General features: G+C 35.0%; 3 protein-coding genes across 7 annotated transcripts in view; 1 reads left to right on the plus strand and 2 right to left on the minus strand.

The window, feature by feature from the left end:
- LOC105167399 (transcriptional adapter ADA2) overlaps nt 1-3,261 on the minus strand; it is an 11,661-nt gene extending 8,400 nt beyond the window's left edge. Inside the window, exons 1-6 of one of the 4 annotated variants that reach the window (XM_011087098.2) lie at nt 3,031-3,261; nt 2,299-2,357; nt 2,032-2,213; nt 871-936; nt 520-645; nt 351-426 (exon numbers count right to left, since the gene is read on the minus strand). In XM_011087098.2, coding sequence (XP_011085400.1) covers nt 351-426; nt 520-645; nt 871-936; nt 2,032-2,213; nt 2,299-2,357; nt 3,031-3,083 — 562 coding nt within the window. In that variant the 5' untranslated portion in view covers nt 3,084-3,261. Of the gene's footprint in view, nt 1-350; nt 427-519; nt 646-870; nt 937-1,053; nt 1,168-1,726; nt 1,883-2,031; nt 2,214-2,298; nt 2,358-3,030 lie in introns of those variants that run through there. The other 3 variants (XM_020696506.1, XM_011087101.2, XM_011087099.2) reach the window with 3 other exon arrangements.
- LOC105167401 (phytochrome C) lies at nt 7,678-15,335 on the minus strand. Of its 2 annotated transcripts, none has more exons than XM_011087102.2 (5): nt 15,087-15,335; nt 12,459-14,557; nt 10,251-11,067; nt 9,331-9,627; nt 7,678-8,562 (listed from the first exon to the last, which is right to left on the minus strand). In XM_011087102.2, the coding sequence occupies exons 2-5, from the start codon at nt 14,500-14,502 to the stop codon at nt 8,358-8,360; spliced, it is 3,363 nt and encodes a 1,120-aa protein (XP_011085404.1). In that variant the 5' UTR covers nt 14,503-14,557; nt 15,087-15,335; the 3' UTR covers nt 7,678-8,357. The 2 variants fall into 2 exon arrangements, with proteins under 2 accessions (XP_011085404.1, XP_011085405.1); XM_011087103.2 differs by lacking the exon at nt 15,087-15,335 and adding an exon at nt 14,959-15,018.
- On the plus strand, nt 15,907-18,966 carry LOC105167402. The gene is made up of 3 exons (XM_011087104.2): nt 15,907-16,227; nt 16,323-16,392; nt 18,732-18,966. The coding sequence occupies exons 1-3, from the start codon at nt 16,005-16,007 to the stop codon at nt 18,874-18,876; spliced, it is 438 nt and encodes a 145-aa protein (XP_011085406.1). The 5' UTR covers nt 15,907-16,004; the 3' UTR covers nt 18,877-18,966.

Consider the following 22,299-nt stretch of genomic DNA (forward strand, 5'->3'; position numbering starts at 1 on the left):
CTACAAACAGAACTTTAAGTTAAAATCGCGGCCAAGAGGTAACACATGATTAGTTTAAAGTTATCAAGCACTCATGAGGAACCAGATTTAGCAATTGACAGTAAATTGGCCCATCCTCATAAGTTGATAAGCAGTTTGAAGGCCAAGATGAGACAACCGCCATGACAAGAAAATAATAGCTATAGGATAATGCAAAAAATAACTAGTTTCACATTTCACCTCTTTGAAGGTTGATATTTCAATTAGCAAAATATTAAAGAGAACTCCGGCAAGCCCAAAAAGGGAAGAACAAAAACAAAACAAAACAAAACAATCAAACAAACAAAACAAACAAATGTCATGACAAGTACCTTTCTTGGTTTCATTTTGTTCTTTGGCCATAGCAAGGAGTTCCTCTCTGTTCTTTCCCATCACATGAGACATGTCCTAGGGAAACAAGCATGACAATATAGTTACGGTATGCTCTAAAATTAAATCCCATAAAAGAATAGATAAATGTGCAGAACAATTATGCCATACCGGAAGAGGGAAGCATGGGGACTTCATATATATCTTGTCATAATGATCAATACATTGCGATTTACTTTTTGTTCCAACATGTTCTGCTACTTCATTCCAATTTCCGAATCCATACATTTCAATTCCCTGGGAAACAAGTATAACCTTTCAAAATGCAATAATAGAAATAGGCCCTCAATCATACGTTGACAAGCCATAAACCATTTCGAGGAATCATCGAACGACTAATAGCATCATAAGAAGAATAAGAATCTTGATTTTAATTTGAATGACCTCCGAAATAGGAGTTTAACACTTAATGTTAATCCCTGAAAATGTAGCTTTTCAAATAAATAAAGAATGCCAAAATACCTCCAGAAGTAACATCTCCTCATCAGCATTCCAGTCAGGACATATAAGAGGAAATGCCAGGTTGTCCTGTTGAAATTGAAACGGTAAAAGGCAGTCGAAGAAAATCATAACCCCGTAACACAGTAAATCCAAGCATTATTAAGAAAATATAAAGTTACAAAGGAATATAAATAGAAAAAGAACTTGTTATCCAGATTGTCATTGCAACTGTTGCAGATAAATGACTTTAGTGAAGATATTCCTATCTCCAGGCGCCCCTTCTCTCCAGAGAATTAACAGTTAAAATCATCATGTCAACTGTATCAAGTACAATAGGATTATTGCATCTATCGGTTCAGTTTTTCAGAATGGTATAATTGTCAGAGAAACTTCTATTCAACGCATACAAAACTTGTTCTTTTCTTGGGAAAAAATCTTTTCAAACTGGAAATATAGGAGAGCAGCATAAAATATGACAAAAAAACAAATCATAGAGGCATCCAGACAGTGCCCTTGAAAGGTAGAAAATATTGAAGTAAAAACAAATAAACGGGAGGTTTTGCAAATATGAACTGGAACGAATTTTATGTTTGAGATTGTCAAATCCATGAAACATTTGTACTCCTTATGGGACCCATCTCAAGCATCTAAGCATCACAGGGTCAATGGTAGGTGTTCCAAAAGCAAATACTAAACAGATGGGCAGAACGCAGAAAAGTACTGTTAAATGGAAAATTTTAAATCATATGCTGCATTCTAATCATTACTTTTCTGTCTCGTGTTGTGCCCCACATCTCATACTGGCATATAATATAAATAACTTCCTTTTTTCTCATTCACGCAACAGCACTATATATTAGTATATAAACTCACTCACCTCTTCCAGCCAGATGGAGAAACTTCAAATATTTGGCCAAAATTTCAAGCTTTTATTTATAACTCCTAGAGGATGTTGTTAGCTCCAGATAAAAGAGGGAGTTCACATGAAACATCCAATGCCAGAAAACAGGCGCAACAACATGTGAGAGAGGGACTACACATTAGGCACAATAAAATAGATATAATAGTTTATCCAGAAGAAACTATCACCAATAACTTATACTGAATACTGAAATCATCAAGAATTTAGACCAGGAAGTAATACAAAAGAAATAATAGGGTGAGATTACAAATTTAACTAACCATGACTCTATAAGGATGATTGCTTTTGTGAGGATGGACCTCAGCTCCAACGGAAAAGCATTCAACACAGAGGTCAAAATCCGAACAGACTACACACTTGATGCGGATCTTTCCTGAAATATCTTTGTTGCAGTAGTTACAATGGTATAACGCCTTTTTTCCATCAGTTATTCCTGGAACTTCTGCAATTACAAAATAAAAAATGGATACAAGAAGCCTAGGACCAATTTTTTTTGCAGAATATAAAACAACATTTTCTGCTCATACCAGGAGGCGCACTCTCCGTATTCTCCACATTTTGAGCTCCTCGTTTTCTCTTTGAGCGACTGAAGATTCAATTTTACACAATAAAAAATAAATGAATACTTCCTCCCTATTAAAAGTCTGTATGACTTACAGTATGACAGAATTATATAATACAACTATAACTATAACTTTGAAATAGCCATATGCAACAGGGTCATTCTTTAGCCTAAGGTGATTATTCAACATGCATGTATTCAAAATGAATTGAGTGCATTTAATTGTGCATGTGTTTGTACCAACGCGTTAGTTGTCCTAAGCTCCAGACAAGGACCATATCGTCCAAGCCAAATTAGTATGACTAGAAAGTCCTATATAGCCAGAACTGAGCTTAATTTTCTTGAGTCACTCTCTGTCCAAGAATATTAAGCATTCTAAGTACGTATCAAATAGCCTAACCATTCACATCACTTAGTTCATCAAAGCCAGCTTGTCACAGCAAGCACAAAACATGCTACGAAAAAGGCCAAGCTCTAGTATCCTAATTCATTTACAGCCCTGGCCAACTCTAAGTAATCTAACATTATCCGAACACCAATTTAAAATTGAATAATAAACCCAAAAGGGGTGAGCCCAATCAAATAGATCCCCAATAATACGAAAGGAGGAAAAATAATTTTTTTTTTCTTTTTAAAAAAAAGGAACAGAAAAATGAAAATTGATAAATAGTGAACTTATGGAAATAATTGTTCAAACCTCTGTCCGGGATCATCCGGGGCGGCATGAGAGGCGGCGCGAGAACGACCCATTTGCTGGAATTCGAGCAGCAACCCAGAAAGTTTACAGTAATCAGGGTTTTAGGGTTTCAATTTTTGGGGGGGAAATTTTACAACTGAAGGATACACTATAATAGTGTACAAGTGTGGAAGCCTACACAAGAAAATTAAAGCGGCAAATATAAGCGGTTAAAGATGCTATGCAGGCGCAATTTTATATTTTTCTTTTGCTCCCTAAACTTTTGATAATCATTCTTCCATCCCCAAATGAAGAAGTTATTTATGTTTTCACTCCCATACTTATCCCTCCTAGCTAGGGATGCAAATGTGGCAGGTAGGTCAAGGCTTCGTCCTCGACACACTCACTTCGGGTTTGTGTTTAGGATGAATTTTATTTTTATTGATTCGATCAAATCAAGCAGGGTATCAATTATTGTCCCAGATTCATTCTCGATAATACTTACAAATATATTTAATTGATTAGAAATATATTTTTTTATTAATTTATATTATACAATAAATTATATCTTTAACATAATACAAATTTATTAGGTATTTATAGATAATAAATTCAATTTCGAAAAAATGAATTAAACAGATTTTGTAGGTTAAACCTGTCAAATCCGAAATCAAGGTGATTTGAAAGCACGTATGAAGTAAGCCAAGATAGTTTCAGATCTAACAGTATTTGAAGTTAAGGCGAGTTGGCAGTAGGTATGAGGCTTAGCCAAGTGACGTCACCAGAAAATGAGATTTACTTAATTTGTATTGTGCGGGTGTGACTCAACACGCTTTACACCAGAGTTCGGTACAAGTCATTTCTTTCCTCTTTCAAATTAGAATATGAGGAGGTATTTATACTAATACAAATGTAGGGTATTTAGGATAGGTATGAGTAAAGTACTATTTTAACCTCACCTACCCCTTATTATATGGCTACAATCTATTTTAGTAGGGGTATTTCAGTAATCCACCACACTTTGCTAATTTGGCAAGTTTGACTCCGGACTTTCCTTTAGGGGAGATATTCTTCCTTGTTTAGATGATTTTTGCCTTCATCAACACAACTTGTTCCAATCCATCAACAACCCCCTATTCGTAAATATTCCTTGGGATATTTATGAATTATAGTGAATTTTGGACTCTTCTGCAGGCTCGTCCTGTCTTTGATGCTCACATTCACTTTTGGTTCATCGATCATGTTGTCCACTCCTCCAAAGTGATTTCCTTGTTTTCTTTTGGCAAAATATCCTCATGGCTAGGAGAGGTATTATCTATTTTCTCTTCTCCCTTCTTATCCTTCTCGCGTTATTTTGATTTCTTTCTTTTTGTTGCATCATGTCAATTCATCTCTAATGAGTCAACGTACTTGCGGATTGACTACGTACCCATCTGGGATTAGGTCGTGACATGTCGGAAAGAATCATCAAGAGTGGGGGGTTGCCATTCAATGGGGTGTCGTTGGCGCTGATAGAGGACGACGCCGTCGTTGGTTGAGGCTTAATGCTTCAACCAGGTTGTGGCCGAGGTTTGCCTCGACTAGACTTCCAAAGTCGAGGTTGTTGCCAGCCAAGGCTTAATTCCTCGACCAGACTTCCCAGGTCGAGGTGTGTGTCCTCAACCTAGTCTTGGTCAAGGCGATCAACGTCTGCTAAATCTCATTCACGGAGATGGGTCTCGTTGTCGCATTATGTTGTCTCGCATTGCATCGCGCTACGTCGTATGTCTATGTGTGAGCATGTCACTTCCCAATTTCATCAGTTGATATCCAACAACTCAACATTAGATGTAAATTAATTTGTCAAGTTTAGTAGAAACATGAAGTGCTCCGACGCATTCCAGTTGCCTTCCATCTTTCACGGTCGGGGCTTCTCCTCAACCCCTCTTATTTTCCACTTTCTTGATTTTATCTCTTTGTATGATTCGTGATTTTTAGTAATTCAATGGAAGATTTTTAAAGTGAAGTCGTAGAATTCTCAGAAGAATTGTTTGAGAGTCACTTCGACTTTGGGTGGTGCTTAAGTCACCTTAAAGAGGAGATTTTGCTTTTATTTGCTTTTGACTTTAACGTGTCGTGTTTGACACTTCAAGAGTGCGTATGATACCTCAATTGACTTTGGGGTATCACTTATGACACCTCAAGGAAGCCATTTTTTGTTACGACTTCGGGGTGTAGCGTATAGAACCTCAAGAAAGTCGTTTTTTGTTTTGACTTTGTGGTGTCGCTTATGGCAATTCAAGAAAGCCATTTTTTGTTTTGACTTCAGAGGTATCGCTTATGAAACCTTAGGGAAGTCATTTTCGTTCCAACTTCAGGGTTTCACGTATAGCACCTCAAGAAAGTCATTTTTCGTTTTGACTTTGGGGTTTCACTTATGGCACTCAAAGAACTCATTTTTCTTTAGACTTCAGGGTGTCGCTTATGGCACCTTGAGGAAGTCGTTATTCTTTTGACTTTGGGGTGTCGCTTATAACACCTCAAGGAAGCCATTGTTGTTCCAACTTCAAGGGTGTCGAGTATGGCACCTCAAGGAAGTCATTTTTCTTTTAACTTTAGAGTGTCGCTTATGACACCTGAAGGAAGCCATTTTTCATTCCAACTTATGGATGTCGAGCATGGCACCTCAAATAAGTCATTTTTTTTTTCTGTTTTGTTCTTCTCAGAGGATAATGTAGTAATAAAAATTACTTATTTGATGTTAAGATAAGAAATATTTGATATTTTATTTCTGGTAAAGCGATCAGAAAGAAAGTAACACATCTCGAAGTCTCTTATCACTAAATATTTAGTCTTCTGTCCTATCTTGGTTCTTGAAAATCATTCATTCTTCCTCTGTGATCCAAAATTCTTTAAAACGTCCTTTCTGGACCAACCTTTCTATCTCGTCTTTCAAATTATAACAGTTTTCAGCATTATGCCCTCTATCTTCATGGAATTGGCAATACCGACCAGACCTCATCCTCTTTGTCTTGCATGGGTGGCGGTCAACGGACTAGACCCTGCTGCTTTGCAACAATGAGGATTTCAGCCTGCGAAATGCTCAACAGCATGTAATGTTCTAAGTTGTTTGGGGGAACATGTTTATGCTCTTGTCTGTCTTTGGGGGCATAACTCCTTCCTCGCTCATCCTTCTTTCTGGTGGAGTCATTGACCTTGACCCCATGGATTCTTCGATTCTTATGTATTTTTCCGCTCTTATCAGTAACTCCTATTGGGTTACTAGGGGCTTCTCGGTGATGGATTCTTTGAATTTTCCTCTCTTTAGATTTTGTTGCATAATATTTGCTAAAAGCTCCTGACTCACATGAAGAACCTCGAGCACGGCTTCGGAGAAGCATTGAACATATTCTCTAAGACTCTCATTTTCTCTTTGTACTATAGTAAAGAGGTATGACGTGGTTTGGGGGTATTGCTTGTTGATCGTGAAATGGTGCAAAAAGCGCTACGACAATTCCTCAAAAGCCTAGATCGTCCTTGGGCAGGGCAATTGCTTAAACCATGCCATCGCATTTCAAAAGAGTGGTTAGAAATAATTTGCAGTAGGCCGCATCACTAATGTCTAGCAAATTGGCCGTAGCTAAGAAACAATCCAAGTGGTTTTGGGGATCGCCCACTCCGTTATATTCACTTAGGTTTGGAATTTTGATCTCTGGTTGAATAGCTTCTCCTAATATATAAGGCGCAAAAAGACTGCGTTTTGGGGGTGTGACTGCCAGGGGGCAGACTAGGAGTCCCCCCTGCTCTCATGGGGCTAGGGGATCTAGGTAGAGGATTCCCTTGCCCTCTCTTTTCTCTCTGAACTCCTCTCTGGCAGCATCCCCTCTAAAGGAAGTAGGGGAAAGTAATTGTCCTTATGCACACCTCTTTCAAGAGGTGGTGGAGAAAAATAGTTGTCCTCAGGCGGTGTAGCCCTACTGTTCACTTCTTCTTCATAACTTATCCTCTCCTAGGTATCCCTGGACCTCGGCTCGCGGTCTTTGGGATCCAATGGAGCATCTTGACCTCTGCAAGGATGGCGACGAGGTCGTGGGGGCAACGCATTCTCTGCAATGTACTGGGCGACTACTCTTGTTGCGGCTTTTGCTGAGGCGTCCTCGATCATTGGTCGAAGGGCTTCATGTGTAAGCTAGAGCATTGGAGGAGGGGAGTTCGCACCTGCTCCTCTTACTCTTCAAGTCTTCGATTGTTCTCACCCCTTCTGGGGCCGAATGGTTGTTGGACTCCCTCTTAGGGCGCGTTTCCGAAGATCCCTTCAAGCTCTCCTAGGCCTCCATTTGTGTTCCATACTCTTGATCTAGTGTTCATCTTCAAGTGTTGAATCGCAACTTTCCAAAGTTCGGTACAAGTCCCCTTTTTCCTCCTTCAAATGAGACAATGAGGAGGTATTTACACTAATACAAATGTAGTGTTATACAGAGCTTTGGTTTTATACCAGGCCTCCATACAATAAAGTAATCACTGTATTAACCTATACTAATTTTATAGACTTATACACGCAGAGGACAAAGTACATTAAACGGTTGCTTAATTCTTGTCAACAAGCTCCAACTTGATCTCAAGACTTTGAAATTTCGAGTGAATTGGTTGATTAATTCAGGCAACACTTGGAGAAACTTGATCACTATCAACTCATAACTTGGCAGAAACCATACAGATTCTGCCTGATTTTATTGTAACTTATGTTAGTGAATCCTTGCATTACATAACTGTTCCTAGTTTACCACATTTCATAATTTCAAACACTGGTAAACCACTACCAACTGTTACACAGTAGCAATAACAGTAATCTTTCACAAGGCATTATTTGTGTTGAGTGAACTATGCCTAATTGTCACCTAACTTGAAGGGCTCTCCAACAAAGACATTTACAAGGTACCTGTCTTCCTCAAGAAAAGCTTCTGTGGCTTCAATAGCTCACAACTAGTCTTAGATTGCTGTAGCCTATCGGCTTTATGGACTAATAAATATGAGTCGTCAAGTTCTGCTCCAACGGTGGCTGAGAAGTCCCCAATGTTGAGCTAAAGTTCGATGCAGAAAATGGTTGGAATTCCAGAAACTGAAACGACATGCTGGAGTCTACATATTGTGAGTCCCGACAGGCACAACCGTGGATAGATTCAGCTCAAGATATTGAAGTCATATGGGCCGTTCTGGAAACGGAGCACATCACAAGTTTCTTGTCTTTGATGGCTCAAATAACTTAGTTGTAAAATCAGGTTACCAACTTGAGGGAAGGCCCTCCACTTGAAATATGAACTTTTTTACATCAGTTGTAATTATTTGCATACTGGAATCATCAGAAGTAGTCAACTTTTGTGAGCAAATGGGAATTCTAGTAGAATGATGAAAGATGCTTTCTCCGCCTCCCTGAGGTATTGTACAGAACCGTTCATGATCTTAACAAGTTTTTGGCTGATGTAGAGGCCAAGACCTTCTTTGGAGACATTATGGTTGCAGTAAAACATCTCTCGTATTAACTCTTCAGGGATCCCTGGAGCCGGATGAGTAATCCTGTCAAATTGAGGTCATCATATGTCAGTAAGGGTCGTCAAAATCTGCTCATAACCATGAAGTTCATCCACAAAAGAGAACTTGCCAACATTAAATTTATAAACAAACTGATCTGTTCTAGCATTAGGTGACATTAATAACTTTTATGGGTAAAGTAAATTATTGATTGACAGTGAAATAATCTATAGATATTTTTCCTTTAGTTTTCAGTTTTATACTGTTTCAAATTATGAAATCGTGTTTGGTTGAATCTGTTTTTGTGGAATCAGAGCATAAATTTCAGGAAATCCATTATATCAAGTCTTTTCCTGGAAAAAATTATTACAAAATATCATGTCTATTTGAACAAAAATCATCACAAAATACCATGATCTAAACACATTTTCATTCTATGATGTCCTTTCGTACAAAAGACTATCACAAAACATCATAATCCAGACACATGTTCATCTATCATGTCTTGTCTTTAGAAATCCAAAACCAGTTTCATTCTATCACGCATTTTCGTAAAAAAAACTAACAAAACATACTAATCCAAACATAGTTTCATTAATCCTATTCTTTGTGCATGATATCAGGACTAAAGAACATATGTTTTTCCCTTTTCCAGTTTCTGAAGAAGCTCTAATAACTTATAGAGTGATTCATCAGCCAATCAGTTTGTGCCTAAGTAGATGATATCTAGTTGCAGAAAGAAACAGTATCAGACAAAATTTCATGCCATGTGCAGAAGAATCAGAAAAAGAATATAAGTGGAAAGTATTTTACCGAAATTCGACATGGAGGACATGCATCTTTGTTCCTATACTCTCCTTTCTTGGAATTATTTTGAAAAGAATTGACGATCCTTCAAAAGCAGGAGTAAACAAGAGAGCAGTAGCCAAAAAGTCTGAAAGAACTTGCTGAAGCCTCAGTATATCACCATACAGGAAAATAGACGATACTTCAGACGGCAAATCATACATGATCTGCACCTGCCGCTCCTGACTCAGAATCATAACTTGATTCATGACCACTTCTAAAGCTTCCCCAAGATTAAATTCATCAGACTTCATCTCATTATAACTGGAAAATCAGGCATACAAAGATCAAGAGCTGCAAACGACCATCCCGAAGGAACTATGTAGCGTTACAGTAAAATTTCACGCAGTCCTTGTTTACATAAGAAATACAACATGGAAGCAAGCATTTAGCACAGTTATTCAATTATGCATAGGTAAAATTCAATGAATGAACCAACAATCAATGAAAGCCATCACTTAAACCAACAGTATTGAAGTGAAAAAGGATCAAATGAGCATCACATCCATGACAGTAAAAGCAAGATGTAAGTCATAGTAAATGAATTCCAATTTATAAGGGGTGTATTCAGTCCAAGAGGGTAACGAGAAGTCATGAAAAGGAGAACATCCAATATAAGCATGAGGAGAAAAAGTACAACCTAATCCAAAACGAAGCATGACTCAACATGCTCGATAAACTAGATGATCAAGTGTCCTTTCTGTTCTTTTTTGTGCTACAACAACATAATTTTAATATTTAACGCAAACTAGGACTTAAAGAGTTCTATTTCAACAGGGTAAAGTTTATTTCCAAGGAGAACTATCCAAGACTCCAACATATAGTCGAGGAAGCAAATTATATATTATGTAATCACTTAATTAAATCTGTTAGTAGGGAAATCCTACCTTTCTTCAATGCCCTCAATATCAGTGTCATCAATGATTTTGGCCAACTGGTCTCCACACAATTCGCTAGTCCTTAGTAGTTGCCTCTGTTCTTTGCTCAAATCTGACAATTTCATCATGTTCTGGAGACACTTTATCCCACTCAAGGGATTTCTCATTTCAGTTCGAATATAAGCCAACTTTGTTAGGGTATTTACTGCTGCCTGTTCAGTGACTTTTTGAACCTCCATTGCATGTTGAAGTTCGGGGCTAGCAACATGCAGAAAGCACAACACTCCAGTAATCCTGCCTTCCGAATCGGTTCTCCTGTTTGCTGAAACCAATGCTTCTACATATTTATGCTGCTGATCAAAAAAACCAAAGACCACTTTATCTGCATTCTGGCCCGCAATTATAGTATGAAGCAATATTCTGAGCTTGGTCAGAGTATCCTGATCTTTGACCTGGCAGCCAAAGGAATGAACTGTGAAGACCTCACCCAGAAGCATTTGCTCAATGGCTTGTTCCCTCTTTAGACCAGACAGTTTTTGCATTGCATCATTCCACTCCACGCATCGGCCATCTTCATCCATCACAAAAATAGGAGGAATCAGTGGACAAGGGTTCCTCATAATACCGACATAATCGCCTTGTACACGATTGTATTTGTCCAAAATCATCCTTTCTGCAGTAACATCTTGCCCAACAAAGCAAATACCAACTATATTTTCCTTCACATCTCGACTGCAACATGCATTAGCAACCAAAATAACAGGACCATTTTTTTCCTGAGCACCAAATGTTTTCAGTTTGATTTCTACATTCTTCTCGTCCTTGTCTGAAATCAATACTAGATTTGATCAGGGTGAAAAGAAATATACTTGATGAAACAAAGGGGTGTTTCCCATTGCTTAAATCATGTCAACAGGAAATAGAACTCTCGCCAATCAGAAAAAAAAAGTATGATCCCAACGACAAAAGTTATTTAACTGGCATGGTGCATCAATAACAGAACCGCACAAGTCAATATATCTCCGACAAACTCTTTGAAACAGTATATTTAAGCAATGAAATGGCATAGATCGGCCACTTCCAGAAACCAGTGTACCATTTGCATGTCTCATGTTTGTTCTACATGCTCATAAGCCTCAAAAGTAGGAAGTGTACTTGTTCCCTGGAACTAAAGAATCAAATGACAGAAACCATACATCATTTGGAGTAGCATCTTGGGACATTATACCCAGTGCAAAGGAAGAAAACCTATGTCTTGCCTTCAATTATTTTGTAATGTTTCCAAATGAAACTTATACTACAATCTCAGCACACTATGCTCATGCCACAAAAGATTAAAATATCTAAGTCTAAGAACACAGCTTTTTTCTATAAATAGAGAAAATTGATAATCCTAATTTAAGGCTTTCCCCAGGGTTACATGAGAGAGATTTTAATAGTGAGTTTCTTCGTTAAGCTCGTACTACCATTGCAGGTAAACCCTGGGAGCTTTCTTAATCAACAAGGGTTGTTACTGCATTAAAAAAATGAAAAAGAAAATGTGACCAGCTGTCCGAAGAATGTCTCTCAATTTTTCATAACATTATGAGAGACAATACAAACAGTTAACCATACAAGCAGACAAAACGTCCATTTCTGTTTATAGTGCCAGTTGTTTTGGCATAATCTCGTGCATCTACTTTGATACAAATTTCCAAACGAGTTAAGGTGAAATTACTTCGACACAAGAACATTTTACCAATCATTACTTGGACATGAGGAAAAGAAAGGAGCCACTCTTTTTCAAAATATGAAAAAGGCAAACTTTTATTAGAAAGGAATGGGTTGGACCATAATTGAAATTTGACCTGCTTCTGAATTCTATAAAAAGGAAAAACTTTCATAACTTCATGCCTGAAGCTATGAATTGCAATTTCATGTTTATATTATTACTAGCCAAACTACGATTAACCAAAAAATGATGAGTATTATACTGCATCCTGAGGCTCTATCTCAGACTATCCAGTCATTCTTTCACTCCATCTGTTGAGCAATTCAATTCTTAGATCATTATAAGTGTTTAAGACATTAAAAACATACAATACTTTCTTCAATGGGCTCAAAAAGATAGGAATAAGACTTTGTGCCAATATTCTCCTCTGGAATTTGTTAAAGTTTCCTATACAAACAAATACAGAATTTACAAGAAGGGCTCTGAAAGGTAGAAAGAGTATAAACCTTTCAAAGCTAGGGTGAGAATGTGATTCAATCTGTCAGCTGCATCATCAACTACCAGATCACGAAAAGGTCTACCAAGAGCTTTTTGTAAATCTAAACCAGTAAGTTCAGCCACTTTAGAATTCCAGCCATTGATATAACCAGAGGTATCTACAGCCAGAATGGGTATTGATGCAGTTTCAACGAGGCGAACCATTTCATTAGTCACGACACGCAGTTCATCCACCCTCTGAATGCTTGTGTCGACTGCTGGAACACTCACAATCATTTTGGATTCATCTGCCACCTTATCTTGCAAAGATCCTCTCAATATCAGCTGCAGCGAATGGATTGCATCCATTTCCACATCTTCCCATGGTAGACTTCTCCTCTTAACCACCTCTAGGAAGGCCTTAAATGATGACCTCGGGTGCATTTTGCTGCCATCATCTTTGTCATGAGGGTCATGTTTAGCGCCACCCCACTTAACCTCCTTTGCTGTATGGGAACGAAACCAGAATAGGAAATCACTGGAAGTTATCTTCACAACAGCCATTCCACAGACAGCATCCCCAAGAATTGAAGCATCTGGATAGCCTGCTTCCATGAGGCTATCAGTGCTTAATCCAGTACTGTTGCCATGGAATTCTAGAAGCCATTCAGCTATATCTTTAATTTGTGCCTCTGTAGGTGTCACCCCAAGCAACCAGCATTTCTTACGGTAATAAAGTGCAGCTCCATCACACTTTACAAGGTCCATAACATTGGGCGACTGAGTTACAATGCCCATTGGAGCATCTCTTAGTAGCATATCACAAAGCACAGTTTGAGTGCGCAGAATATGCCTCTCCTTCAGTTGAGCTGCCAACTCAACTTCCTTGTTGATTTGAACACCAAAAACCTGAACCAAGAATTCACAAGCATATCTCAATGGAAAAGGGATGAACCTGGCGCTGGTATGGTGGCAAACCACCAAACCCCACAATTTTCTTCTCGTTTCTTGATTGCTATCCGTGTCATCATCCTCTTCGTTTATCATGACAGACATCACAAGTGATGCAATAGACCCCATGTTCGCCATATATTGGGCATGACACCCATGTGGCGGCCGTAAGGTGGAACCGGCAAGACTCAAGGGTTGAGCCAAAGCCTCATCTTGCATTACTTTAACAGGCCTAGCAAGGCAATCACATATCATCCGAACCCTATTCTTCACGAACAGGAATCTTGATGCTTGTGGTATATCAGTGGCGGGATAATCTAAGCCAAGATAAGGTTCCAAGTCAGGCCTGCGGCACTCTGCAACAACTTCCCCATGGTCATCATCATGAAATTTATATACCATAATGCGGTCATAACCAGTTAAATCCTTTACTTCTTTAACCAATACATCACACAACAGTGATATATTCCCACTTGATAGAGATTGTAACCTAGAGATGGCTTTAGCTGCAAGCTTGTATGATTTCAGTGCCCCAGCAGCTGTAACTGGCACGTCGGATGGATTCACAGGTTCCAGATCTATAACTAATCCAACATCAATGCGATGTAAAATTGCATAGAAGGGTTTACCAGAGCTTTTACTATGGACCAATATTGGATTAAGCATGTTAACTTCCCCAAAATTGGCTGCCTTTTGCAGCGCAGCAGCACCTGAAGGTCGGAAGAGTGTCCGAACATCAGTGCCAAAACTCAGAATCTCCTGTTGTTCCATGCTTGGAACTGCATGTGGTGCCAAGTCTAGCATTTCTGGCGCATTCTCACTATACGCTAAGACCCTGAGGTCCTGCTCATCAATTGCAATTAAGCAACCAAATGGCTGAACAAGGCTGCCCCTTTGCATCCTCTGAAGATAAGATGATACTGTTGAAGAAGGAACATCACTAACGGCATTGGATGCATTAACAGAACTCGAGTAATCAAATTGTTGTTCAGACTGTTCAAAATCTACATGAAGTTTGGCATCAATGGGGGTCTGAGCAGCTATACGAGCGCCTTGCCGCGACCTAGCAGAGCTGCTCCTAGAACAGCTTGTCTTGTTTGTGGTCGATTTGGACGACATCATGTCCAAACCTTCTCAGACTATCCAAATTCTCGTCACTGTTACTCCAATAGCATATCTAACATAAACCAAAAACAACCAATCAAGAACCTGAACAGGAATTTAGCAAAACCAAATTCAAGAATAAAACAATATCAATTCGAAATCCACTCCTTTTCATCTCAATAGGACTTCAAATCAAGAATCCACTATTCATGTCCACTTGTCACCAGAGACAATAAAATAAGAGAAGTTTAGCACAATATACTTTTTCAAGAACAATAAGAACTGGGTATTCCTTTATTTACTCGTTAAAATCCTCTACAGCCTCAAAACCACCTAAAACTAAGAAGAAGCCACAAAACGGAAAGAACTGCAAAAGACCTCTAAAAGCCCTCATGATTGATTACACATAAAAGACTATAAACACAACATAAACAAGCTAAATTGCAAGGTGGGTTTTTCATCAAACAAGCAAACCTGTATTTAACCTTGTCAAGAAACCAGAAACCCACAAACACACACATATACATACAATTCAAAAAGCAAAATTCAAGAAAACCCATATTGAATAAAGCACAGATAAAAGACAATGGAGAAAGACTGACCGGTGGAAGAGATTGCAAGGTATGGAATCAGCAACCCGTGAAAGGGTGCTGAATTGTCTGAGCTTTGTCCCCAAAAAATCAAGAAAAATATGAGTACATGGTGAAAAGAATGATATATATCCAAAAATATTCTTCCAACTGTAGTTTCCCAAACATTACAGCCATGTTATAGTGTCTTTTAAAGATAGTTACAGTGGGGTGGGGTGCGTTCATCCAGAATCCATAGTAGAAAAGTGAAGTAGAGATAGGTAGCTCCATTGACTTCCTTTGATAAACTTGACCTTGTCCTTCAATTTCACTACTTGGGTAAAAATCTTTCATTCATCGCACGTTGAGTGTTTGCAATCCCTCTCAAAAAAAGCTTTAGATGTTTGAATGCCTCATCATACTAATTTTAATTATACTCTATTTTTTTTCCTTAGTTTAAATTTTATTTATTTATTTTACAAATATTATCTACTTTTGATTTTATTATATGGATGCATTTGATAAAAAAAATTAGTTTATTACCAAAATTACCATACTACCCTTAAGTTTTTTCTGATGGATTGGGTACAACATATCACTATAACTTAAGGGCATTTTCGGAACATAGTAAAAAATAGTAAAGGCAAAAGAATCAAGTGATAATTCAATTTTTTTATAAAAATGCTTTAAACTGATTTTTCAACTTAAAAAATCATAAGCACAAATTATCTTTACAGACACCTTAATTTAGAAATACAAATAATAATAATAATAATAATAATAATAATAATAATAATAATAATAATAATAATGTTATGTAAGTTAAAATCTCATTCAACCACTAGAATTTCAGATAAGGTATGTATGCAGAGAGAAGATCTCAACCCTCCATCTCTATCAAATTAACTTCTTGAAATCAAACTGCATCCATACATATATATATACATACATATGGTGTATATAATTTTCTTGGATGTTGTTTGGTTTGATAAATTCACAACAGCAGAATCTTTTGTTGAAGCAATGGCAGCAGAAGTGGGTTTATCCTCTGGCCTCAACCCCAAGTTTATGCTCCCAAACAAGCCACTATTTCTTTCTCAATGTTCTCAACCTCATACTGCTCTTTACATTCCCAAGAAAAGGTGCCAACAATTCAGAATTTCTGCTAATTTAGGTTTGTCCAGAAACCCTTTTGCTACAAATTTCTGGGCTTTTTTATTTTTTATTTTTCTTTTTTTTTTCAATTATTATTTATTTAATTTTTTTTAGGTGGAGGAGAAGGAGAGCTGAAGAAAGGAGGGAAGAAGAAGTTCATCACCAAAGAGGAAGAACCAGAACAGTAATAATTCTTTTCTCTCAACTCTCAATTTTTTCCTTATTATTCATCATTTTTTATGATTATATTTATATACAAATTATCAAAAATATATATTAAATAACAATAATTCTGATTTTATTGCAAATACAATTTTAAAAAATTTACTTGTAAAAAGAATTTCATATAAATTGGTAACATACTTACAATCAGGGGAAATAATATTTTTCTGTCTCATCTTAGGTTTAGTATACTTTTTCGTTTCATCAGTTACAGAATTATTATTAATGGTATCATAAGCTATAAAATTCCTACTTTTAGTCATTTTATTAGATTTGTTAATATTTTGATGGAAAAAGTATGTGGCCGTTATTTAAAAGGTCGAAGAGTTAACGTCATGTGCTAAAGAAGGATTAAAAGTGAATAATTTTTTATAATTTATGGGACTATTAATAAAAAATTTGTAACTAACGGAACGAAAAATATTTGTTTATATTAAATTATTATTTATATATATCATTAATTATTTATAACTACAATCTTATGAATAATTTTTGGTCAATACATATTGCCATTGATAAATTTTATAAAAAAAAAAAAAAGAAGAGACTATTAAAAAATAATTAGTGCCAATTCTTTATTCTTTTTTCTTTTTTTTGGTCTATAGGTTGAATTAATATTGAGAATTTTATTTGCATTACATGGTTTTAAATGTTGTTATTAGGTAAAACTAATTATACTAATTTTATTTTCATGTCATATAAAAAGGGTAAATAATATATTTCACTCCTTCAATTTTCGTTTAAAATCACTTTAGTCCCTCAAGTTTAGTTTTTGATTTTACCATCTTTAAATTTTAGCTTTTGTCTCAATTTGGTCCCTCTGACTATTTTTCGGCGAACATGTGGCCGGATTTTGACTTTTTGGAGGGTAAGCTGGTTAAATAAGTTTAATTTTATTACTTTAGTCCATTAAGTTTGTAAAATTATCAAATTCATCATTTTTTACATAAAAAATAACTTTTTTTATATTTTTTTATGCTGATATATTATAATTATCTTATGTGAAAAATGAAAATTTTGAACTCTTGTGAACATAGTAATAATATATTACTTAACTTAAAATAAACAGTCTCTTTTTGTAGTAGTTAAAAAAATCAAAATTATGAATAAATTTTATAAAACTTATCTAATATAAAAATGTGATAAAACAAAAACTAATTCGGTAATTTTTTATATCAAGAGTTAAAGATAAGTCTAAAAAAGTTAAACTTTAACAATATTTATTAAATGTTTGGATTTTTGAATAAAAAGTTGGTAGATTATGCTTTTTAACTACATTCTTTGATGGATTTCATATATATATATATATATATATAATTCATTTTAAGAGGTTTTTATAAATTATTTTTTATGATATGGGACTATATATATAGAAAATAATCTATAAAAACCTCTTAAAATAAATTTTTATATATTTCAAAACCACCAAATAATTTAATTAAAAGTACATTCTATCAACTATTTTTTTCAAAATTGCAGTTAATATTTAATAACATTGTTAAGACTTAATTTTATTAGACATATCTTTAACTCCTAAGATTAGAGAACCAACTTAGATTTTTTTATTATATTTTAGATTAGGTAAGTTTTATAATTTATTTATAATTTTGATATTTTTTTTCTCACTTTTGAAAAAAAAAAGTGACTATTCTATTTCAAGTTAAACAATATGTAATTATGGAAAAAATTCAAGCAACCCCCTTGTGATATCGTAAATGAGCAAATTACCCTCTTATGAAAAAATAAATAGCGATTTACCTCCCTATATTTTTTAAAATATAATAATTTACCCCCCTTGATTTTTAAAATGAAGCAATTTATCTCCTTATCATTTTAAAAAGTATAAGGGGTAAATTGCGATTTTTTTTCATAGGGGATAAATTGCTATTCACCCAATATGTTAATATTATGTTCGCAAGAATTCAAAGTTTTCATTTTTCATATAAAATTATTACATCATGTCAAATGATTTCCATTCTACAAAAAAGAAGGACTAATTTTGATTATTTACAAACTTAAAGGATTAAAGTGATAAAATAAAAGTTAAATTGACTATTTTACCCTCCAAAAATCAAACTCTTCGTATGAAAATGGTCAGATGGACCTAATTGAGACAAAGATTAAAGTTTAAGGATGCTAAAATTAAGAAATGAACTCGAGAGATTAAAGTTATTTTAAACGAAAAACTTAAGGGACCAAATATAACATTTACCCTACAAAATGATTCTTTTTGTATAATTTAACTTGTAGTGACAAAATTATATTGAATTATTTTAACCAAAAAAAAAAAAAAAATTGTAGGTATTGGCAAACAGCTGGTGAAAGAGAAGGAGAAAATCCAATGAAAACACCCCTTCCTTACATTATCATATTTGGTATGTCAACACCTTTTGTTATTTTAGCCATTGCTTTTGCAAATGGTTGGATTAAAGTTCCAATTCGATAATAATTTAAATATATGTACCCACAATTTAAGATAATTATTTTTCTTTTTTCTTTTTATTTATGTAATTCTTTTTCAATTTGGAGTTAATGTAAAAGAAATATGCCTAAATGCATATATATTCATCTCTCTCTCTCTCTCTTTATCAATATCTGATCAGATTTTTTTGTTCTTGTCGAGTTTGGAGGGCGTTTGATTAAACTTATTTGAAACATTTTATAAACTTAAAGCTCTTATATCTTATAAGATATGTTAAGAATTTAAAGATGTCCAATTTTATTTTATAAATAAGCTCTTAAAGTGTTTATATAAAGAAAACGTTAGAACTTAAAAGACCATATTAGAATATTTTGATATGATAAGCTCTTAATATTTTTATAATGACCGAAAAGCCATCAAATTATTAGAAATTTAAAATTATATAAATAGATATTTTTGCTATGAAGGAAAAAAGTGAAATATTAACAAAATTATCAGACTATTTTTTCTGTATCTGATGTTAATATTAAAGAGTTTAAAAGATCCTTATAAGAAAAAAGATGGGCTGAGCTTGCTTTTTTAAAAGAGCTTATAAGATTCTAAATATTTTAATTTGAGATCTTATAAGTTTTTCAACGAAAAATAAAGAAAATAGTTTTATAGAGCTTATAAGCCCTCAATCATTGATAAAATGTTTAGAATCTTGTAATAAGCTCTTACGTCTTATAAGTTGTTTATTAATCAAATAATTCTAGTAAAAAAAATAATTATAATGTAGACACACACCCACATTTAGGAAAATGCCAAATAACACAATCAATTGGCGTATTGGGGGAAATAGGGTCACCCCGTCACTCGAGTAATAAGCTAAAAATAATGCAGTCGAGGAATGCTCCGAACACCAACTGCAACGTCCTTTCCAACCCTCAAGCGCTTTGAGGCTTGGTCAGTATGACTTATACTCTCTGACTCTAATAGTATGGGATTGGTCCTCAAATTTTAGGAATCACTGCAGCCGCATGCATATAATGATTGTATCTTAGATCTAGCGAGAGATGACCTTGTTTTAGATATAGTTATTATAAGTCTTTTTCGTGCAGTCGAAATATGTAGTGAGGATGATGGTCTCCAAAATAAAATTTGTTACTTGTCAGTATATGGCAGTCGAGTCTCCTATGCACCTCTTTGATTTTGTAGCTACATTGATTGGTCGAATAAAAAATAGTTTTCTATGTCGATCAATAGAGTAAACACATCTAAATATTAAGTATACATGTTTAGTTCAGGATGAGAACAGATGCCAATTTTCATGCCCTAAACTAAGACTTGGAGTAGTATGATGGAAGGACCGTACTTATATAGAACTTGGGAGCCTAAATGTTCACGTCAATATTCACTTAATGTTTAGTATCATGGACCATTGCTATTATTAATATTAATATATATTAATAATATGACTGTTATTTTTAATGTTTTGATTGAGCGCGGTCCATGTAGGTATAAAAATCAAATTCGATTACAATTGTATACATCGTTGACCCAAAGTAAGGAGTGGTTTTTCAAGAATAAAGTTAACAACATGGTAAGTGGTAGGTGGCCTATTTTATAAAGTATTTATAGCACTTTCTGCGATATTATACTTTAGTATCCCTAATTATTATATATTTTTCTGAATCACAACTCATTTTATAATAAATTTTTTATTTAACCAATAAAATAGATTATATTTTTATTAATATAATATATAAATATCATAAGAGTTAATAGGCATCATCAAAATTCTATATTTACTTTTCATGGATATGCTCATTTATACACTCTAAAAAGGAGATAACGAAACATTCAACTGTACAAAATTTTAAAAGCAAATCCGACAAAAGTCACAGTTTTCAGATGTCTCGACTGACCTATCTATTAAGAGTGACGGCATGACTCAAAATCCAATGTGGCTATGATGGGTGTCGAGATCATAAAAAATAATTCCTATTATACTTGTGAAAGTGGGAGTAGGGTCGATCCATAGAGACTGGTTTTAAGTTGATTTCTTTAAGAAAAAGAAAATAATGCGGGGGGAGGGGGGGGAGGGGAGATTGATTGTAAAAAGAAGTAATTGAAACTAAACAAATTAGAAAACAATTGAAATTACCTGATGAAGACATGAGAGAGAGATTTTTCGGTTAAGGCTAGGATCATGCTTGATTCTTATGAATTGATCATTGATGCAAGAATAACACATGTATAAACGAATAAATCAGTTATGGTTGTTGGTACGACCTAACAACCTCACATTTCCTTACCTTTTCGTCAGCCAAGGTACGACCGTTGGCTAGATCCCTAATTAACAGATAACCTTGGGAACGTCCACAAGATTTAATCTATTAACAGCATTAAGAATTAGAAAGGCCTGATTCTAATCAACAAACTCCTACGAGGACAATTCATTTAAACTAGATAATGCATTCCCCCATAACATAACTAATTACTATGACATAATTAATCATGCTACGTTGCTACTAAACATTGAACCTAATAAACAATTACACGGAATTATAAAGTCCAATTAGCTAAGCAAACCTTCTTGATAATGAACAATTGGCCATATCATTCAAAAATCAGACGTTTGTAATTAAAGCACAGAGAATAGCATGAATATTCATTTAAAAAGTGTAAAAGTGCAGATTAGATCTCACAACATAATGAGAATCAAGCAATCACCATACCTTAACCAGAAAATAAGAAATTTAGCCGAACATGTTAATGGAAGAACACACTAAAAAGTGGAATTCCATTAACTCCGGTTATAAATTAAAAATAAAGAGAGATGATGAAATAAGCTAAAATAAAGTATTCTATTGACTCCCACGAATTAGCGAACAACCTTCAAATGAAGAGACCCTCCTATTTATAATAAAAGTCTCCTACGAATCTAGACGTAGGGGGTATATAATTAACTCTAAAAAGGTAAATAAATCACAAATAACATATTTTAAGGAATCATTTCCAAATCTAAGCATTTCATTCCTTTTTCTCTTGCGAAAATCACTCATTTTCCTTCTTCACCCGAGTTGACCACTCCACTGAGCATGGGCACGCTTAGTCAATTCTGCAGAAATTGCCTTGTAATCTCCTTTTTCCTTTTTGATGCCTTTAATTTTGATTTTAGCTTGATTTTTTGCCATCTTTGTCTCATATCTTCCCTTTTGGCTGAATATGCAATAAAATCACATGATTATGAATGTTTTGTCTTAAAAAAGAAGATTAAATCACTATAAAATTATGACAATTACAGAGTTATCAGGCTAATTATTGTGACTTATCTCCTGAAAAATATGGCGTGGAATGAGTTGCGTGCTCAATAAGTATAGGTAATCAATATATATATATATATATATATACCTATGCAGCATGTTAGGTATAATACAAATACCAATCGAAAAATATTTTTCA

Source organism: Sesamum indicum, linkage group LG8, assembly GCF_000512975.1.
Source record: "Sesamum indicum cultivar Zhongzhi No. 13 linkage group LG8, S_indicum_v1.0, whole genome shotgun sequence".
Lineage (NCBI taxonomy): Eukaryota > Viridiplantae > Streptophyta > Magnoliopsida > Lamiales > Pedaliaceae > Sesamum > Sesamum indicum.

Excerpts from the sequence above, each read along its gene's own strand:
- LOC105167401 (XM_011087102.2), bottom strand. The coding sequence starts at position 14,502 with ATGATGTCGTCCAAATCGACCACAAACAAGACAAGCTGTTCTAGGAGC. Across the intron at positions 9,628-10,250 it reads ATTGAGGGCATTGAAGAAAG|TTATAATGAGATGAAGTCTG; the intron begins GTAGGATTTCCC and ends CTGATTTTCCAG. Across the intron at positions 8,563-9,330 it reads GTCCTCCATGTCGAATTTCG|GATTACTCATCCGGCTCCAG; the intron begins GTAAAATACTTT and ends TCAATTTGACAG.
- LOC105167402 (XM_011087104.2), top strand. The coding sequence starts at position 16,005 with ATGGTGTATATAATTTTCTTGGATGTTGTTTGGTTTGATAAATTCACA. Across the intron at positions 16,228-16,322 it reads CAGAATTTCTGCTAATTTAG|GTGGAGGAGAAGGAGAGCTG; the intron begins GTTTGTCCAGAA and ends AATTTTTTTTAG. Across the intron at positions 16,393-18,731 it reads AAAGAGGAAGAACCAGAACA|GTATTGGCAAACAGCTGGTG; the intron begins GTAATAATTCTT and ends AAAAAATTGTAG.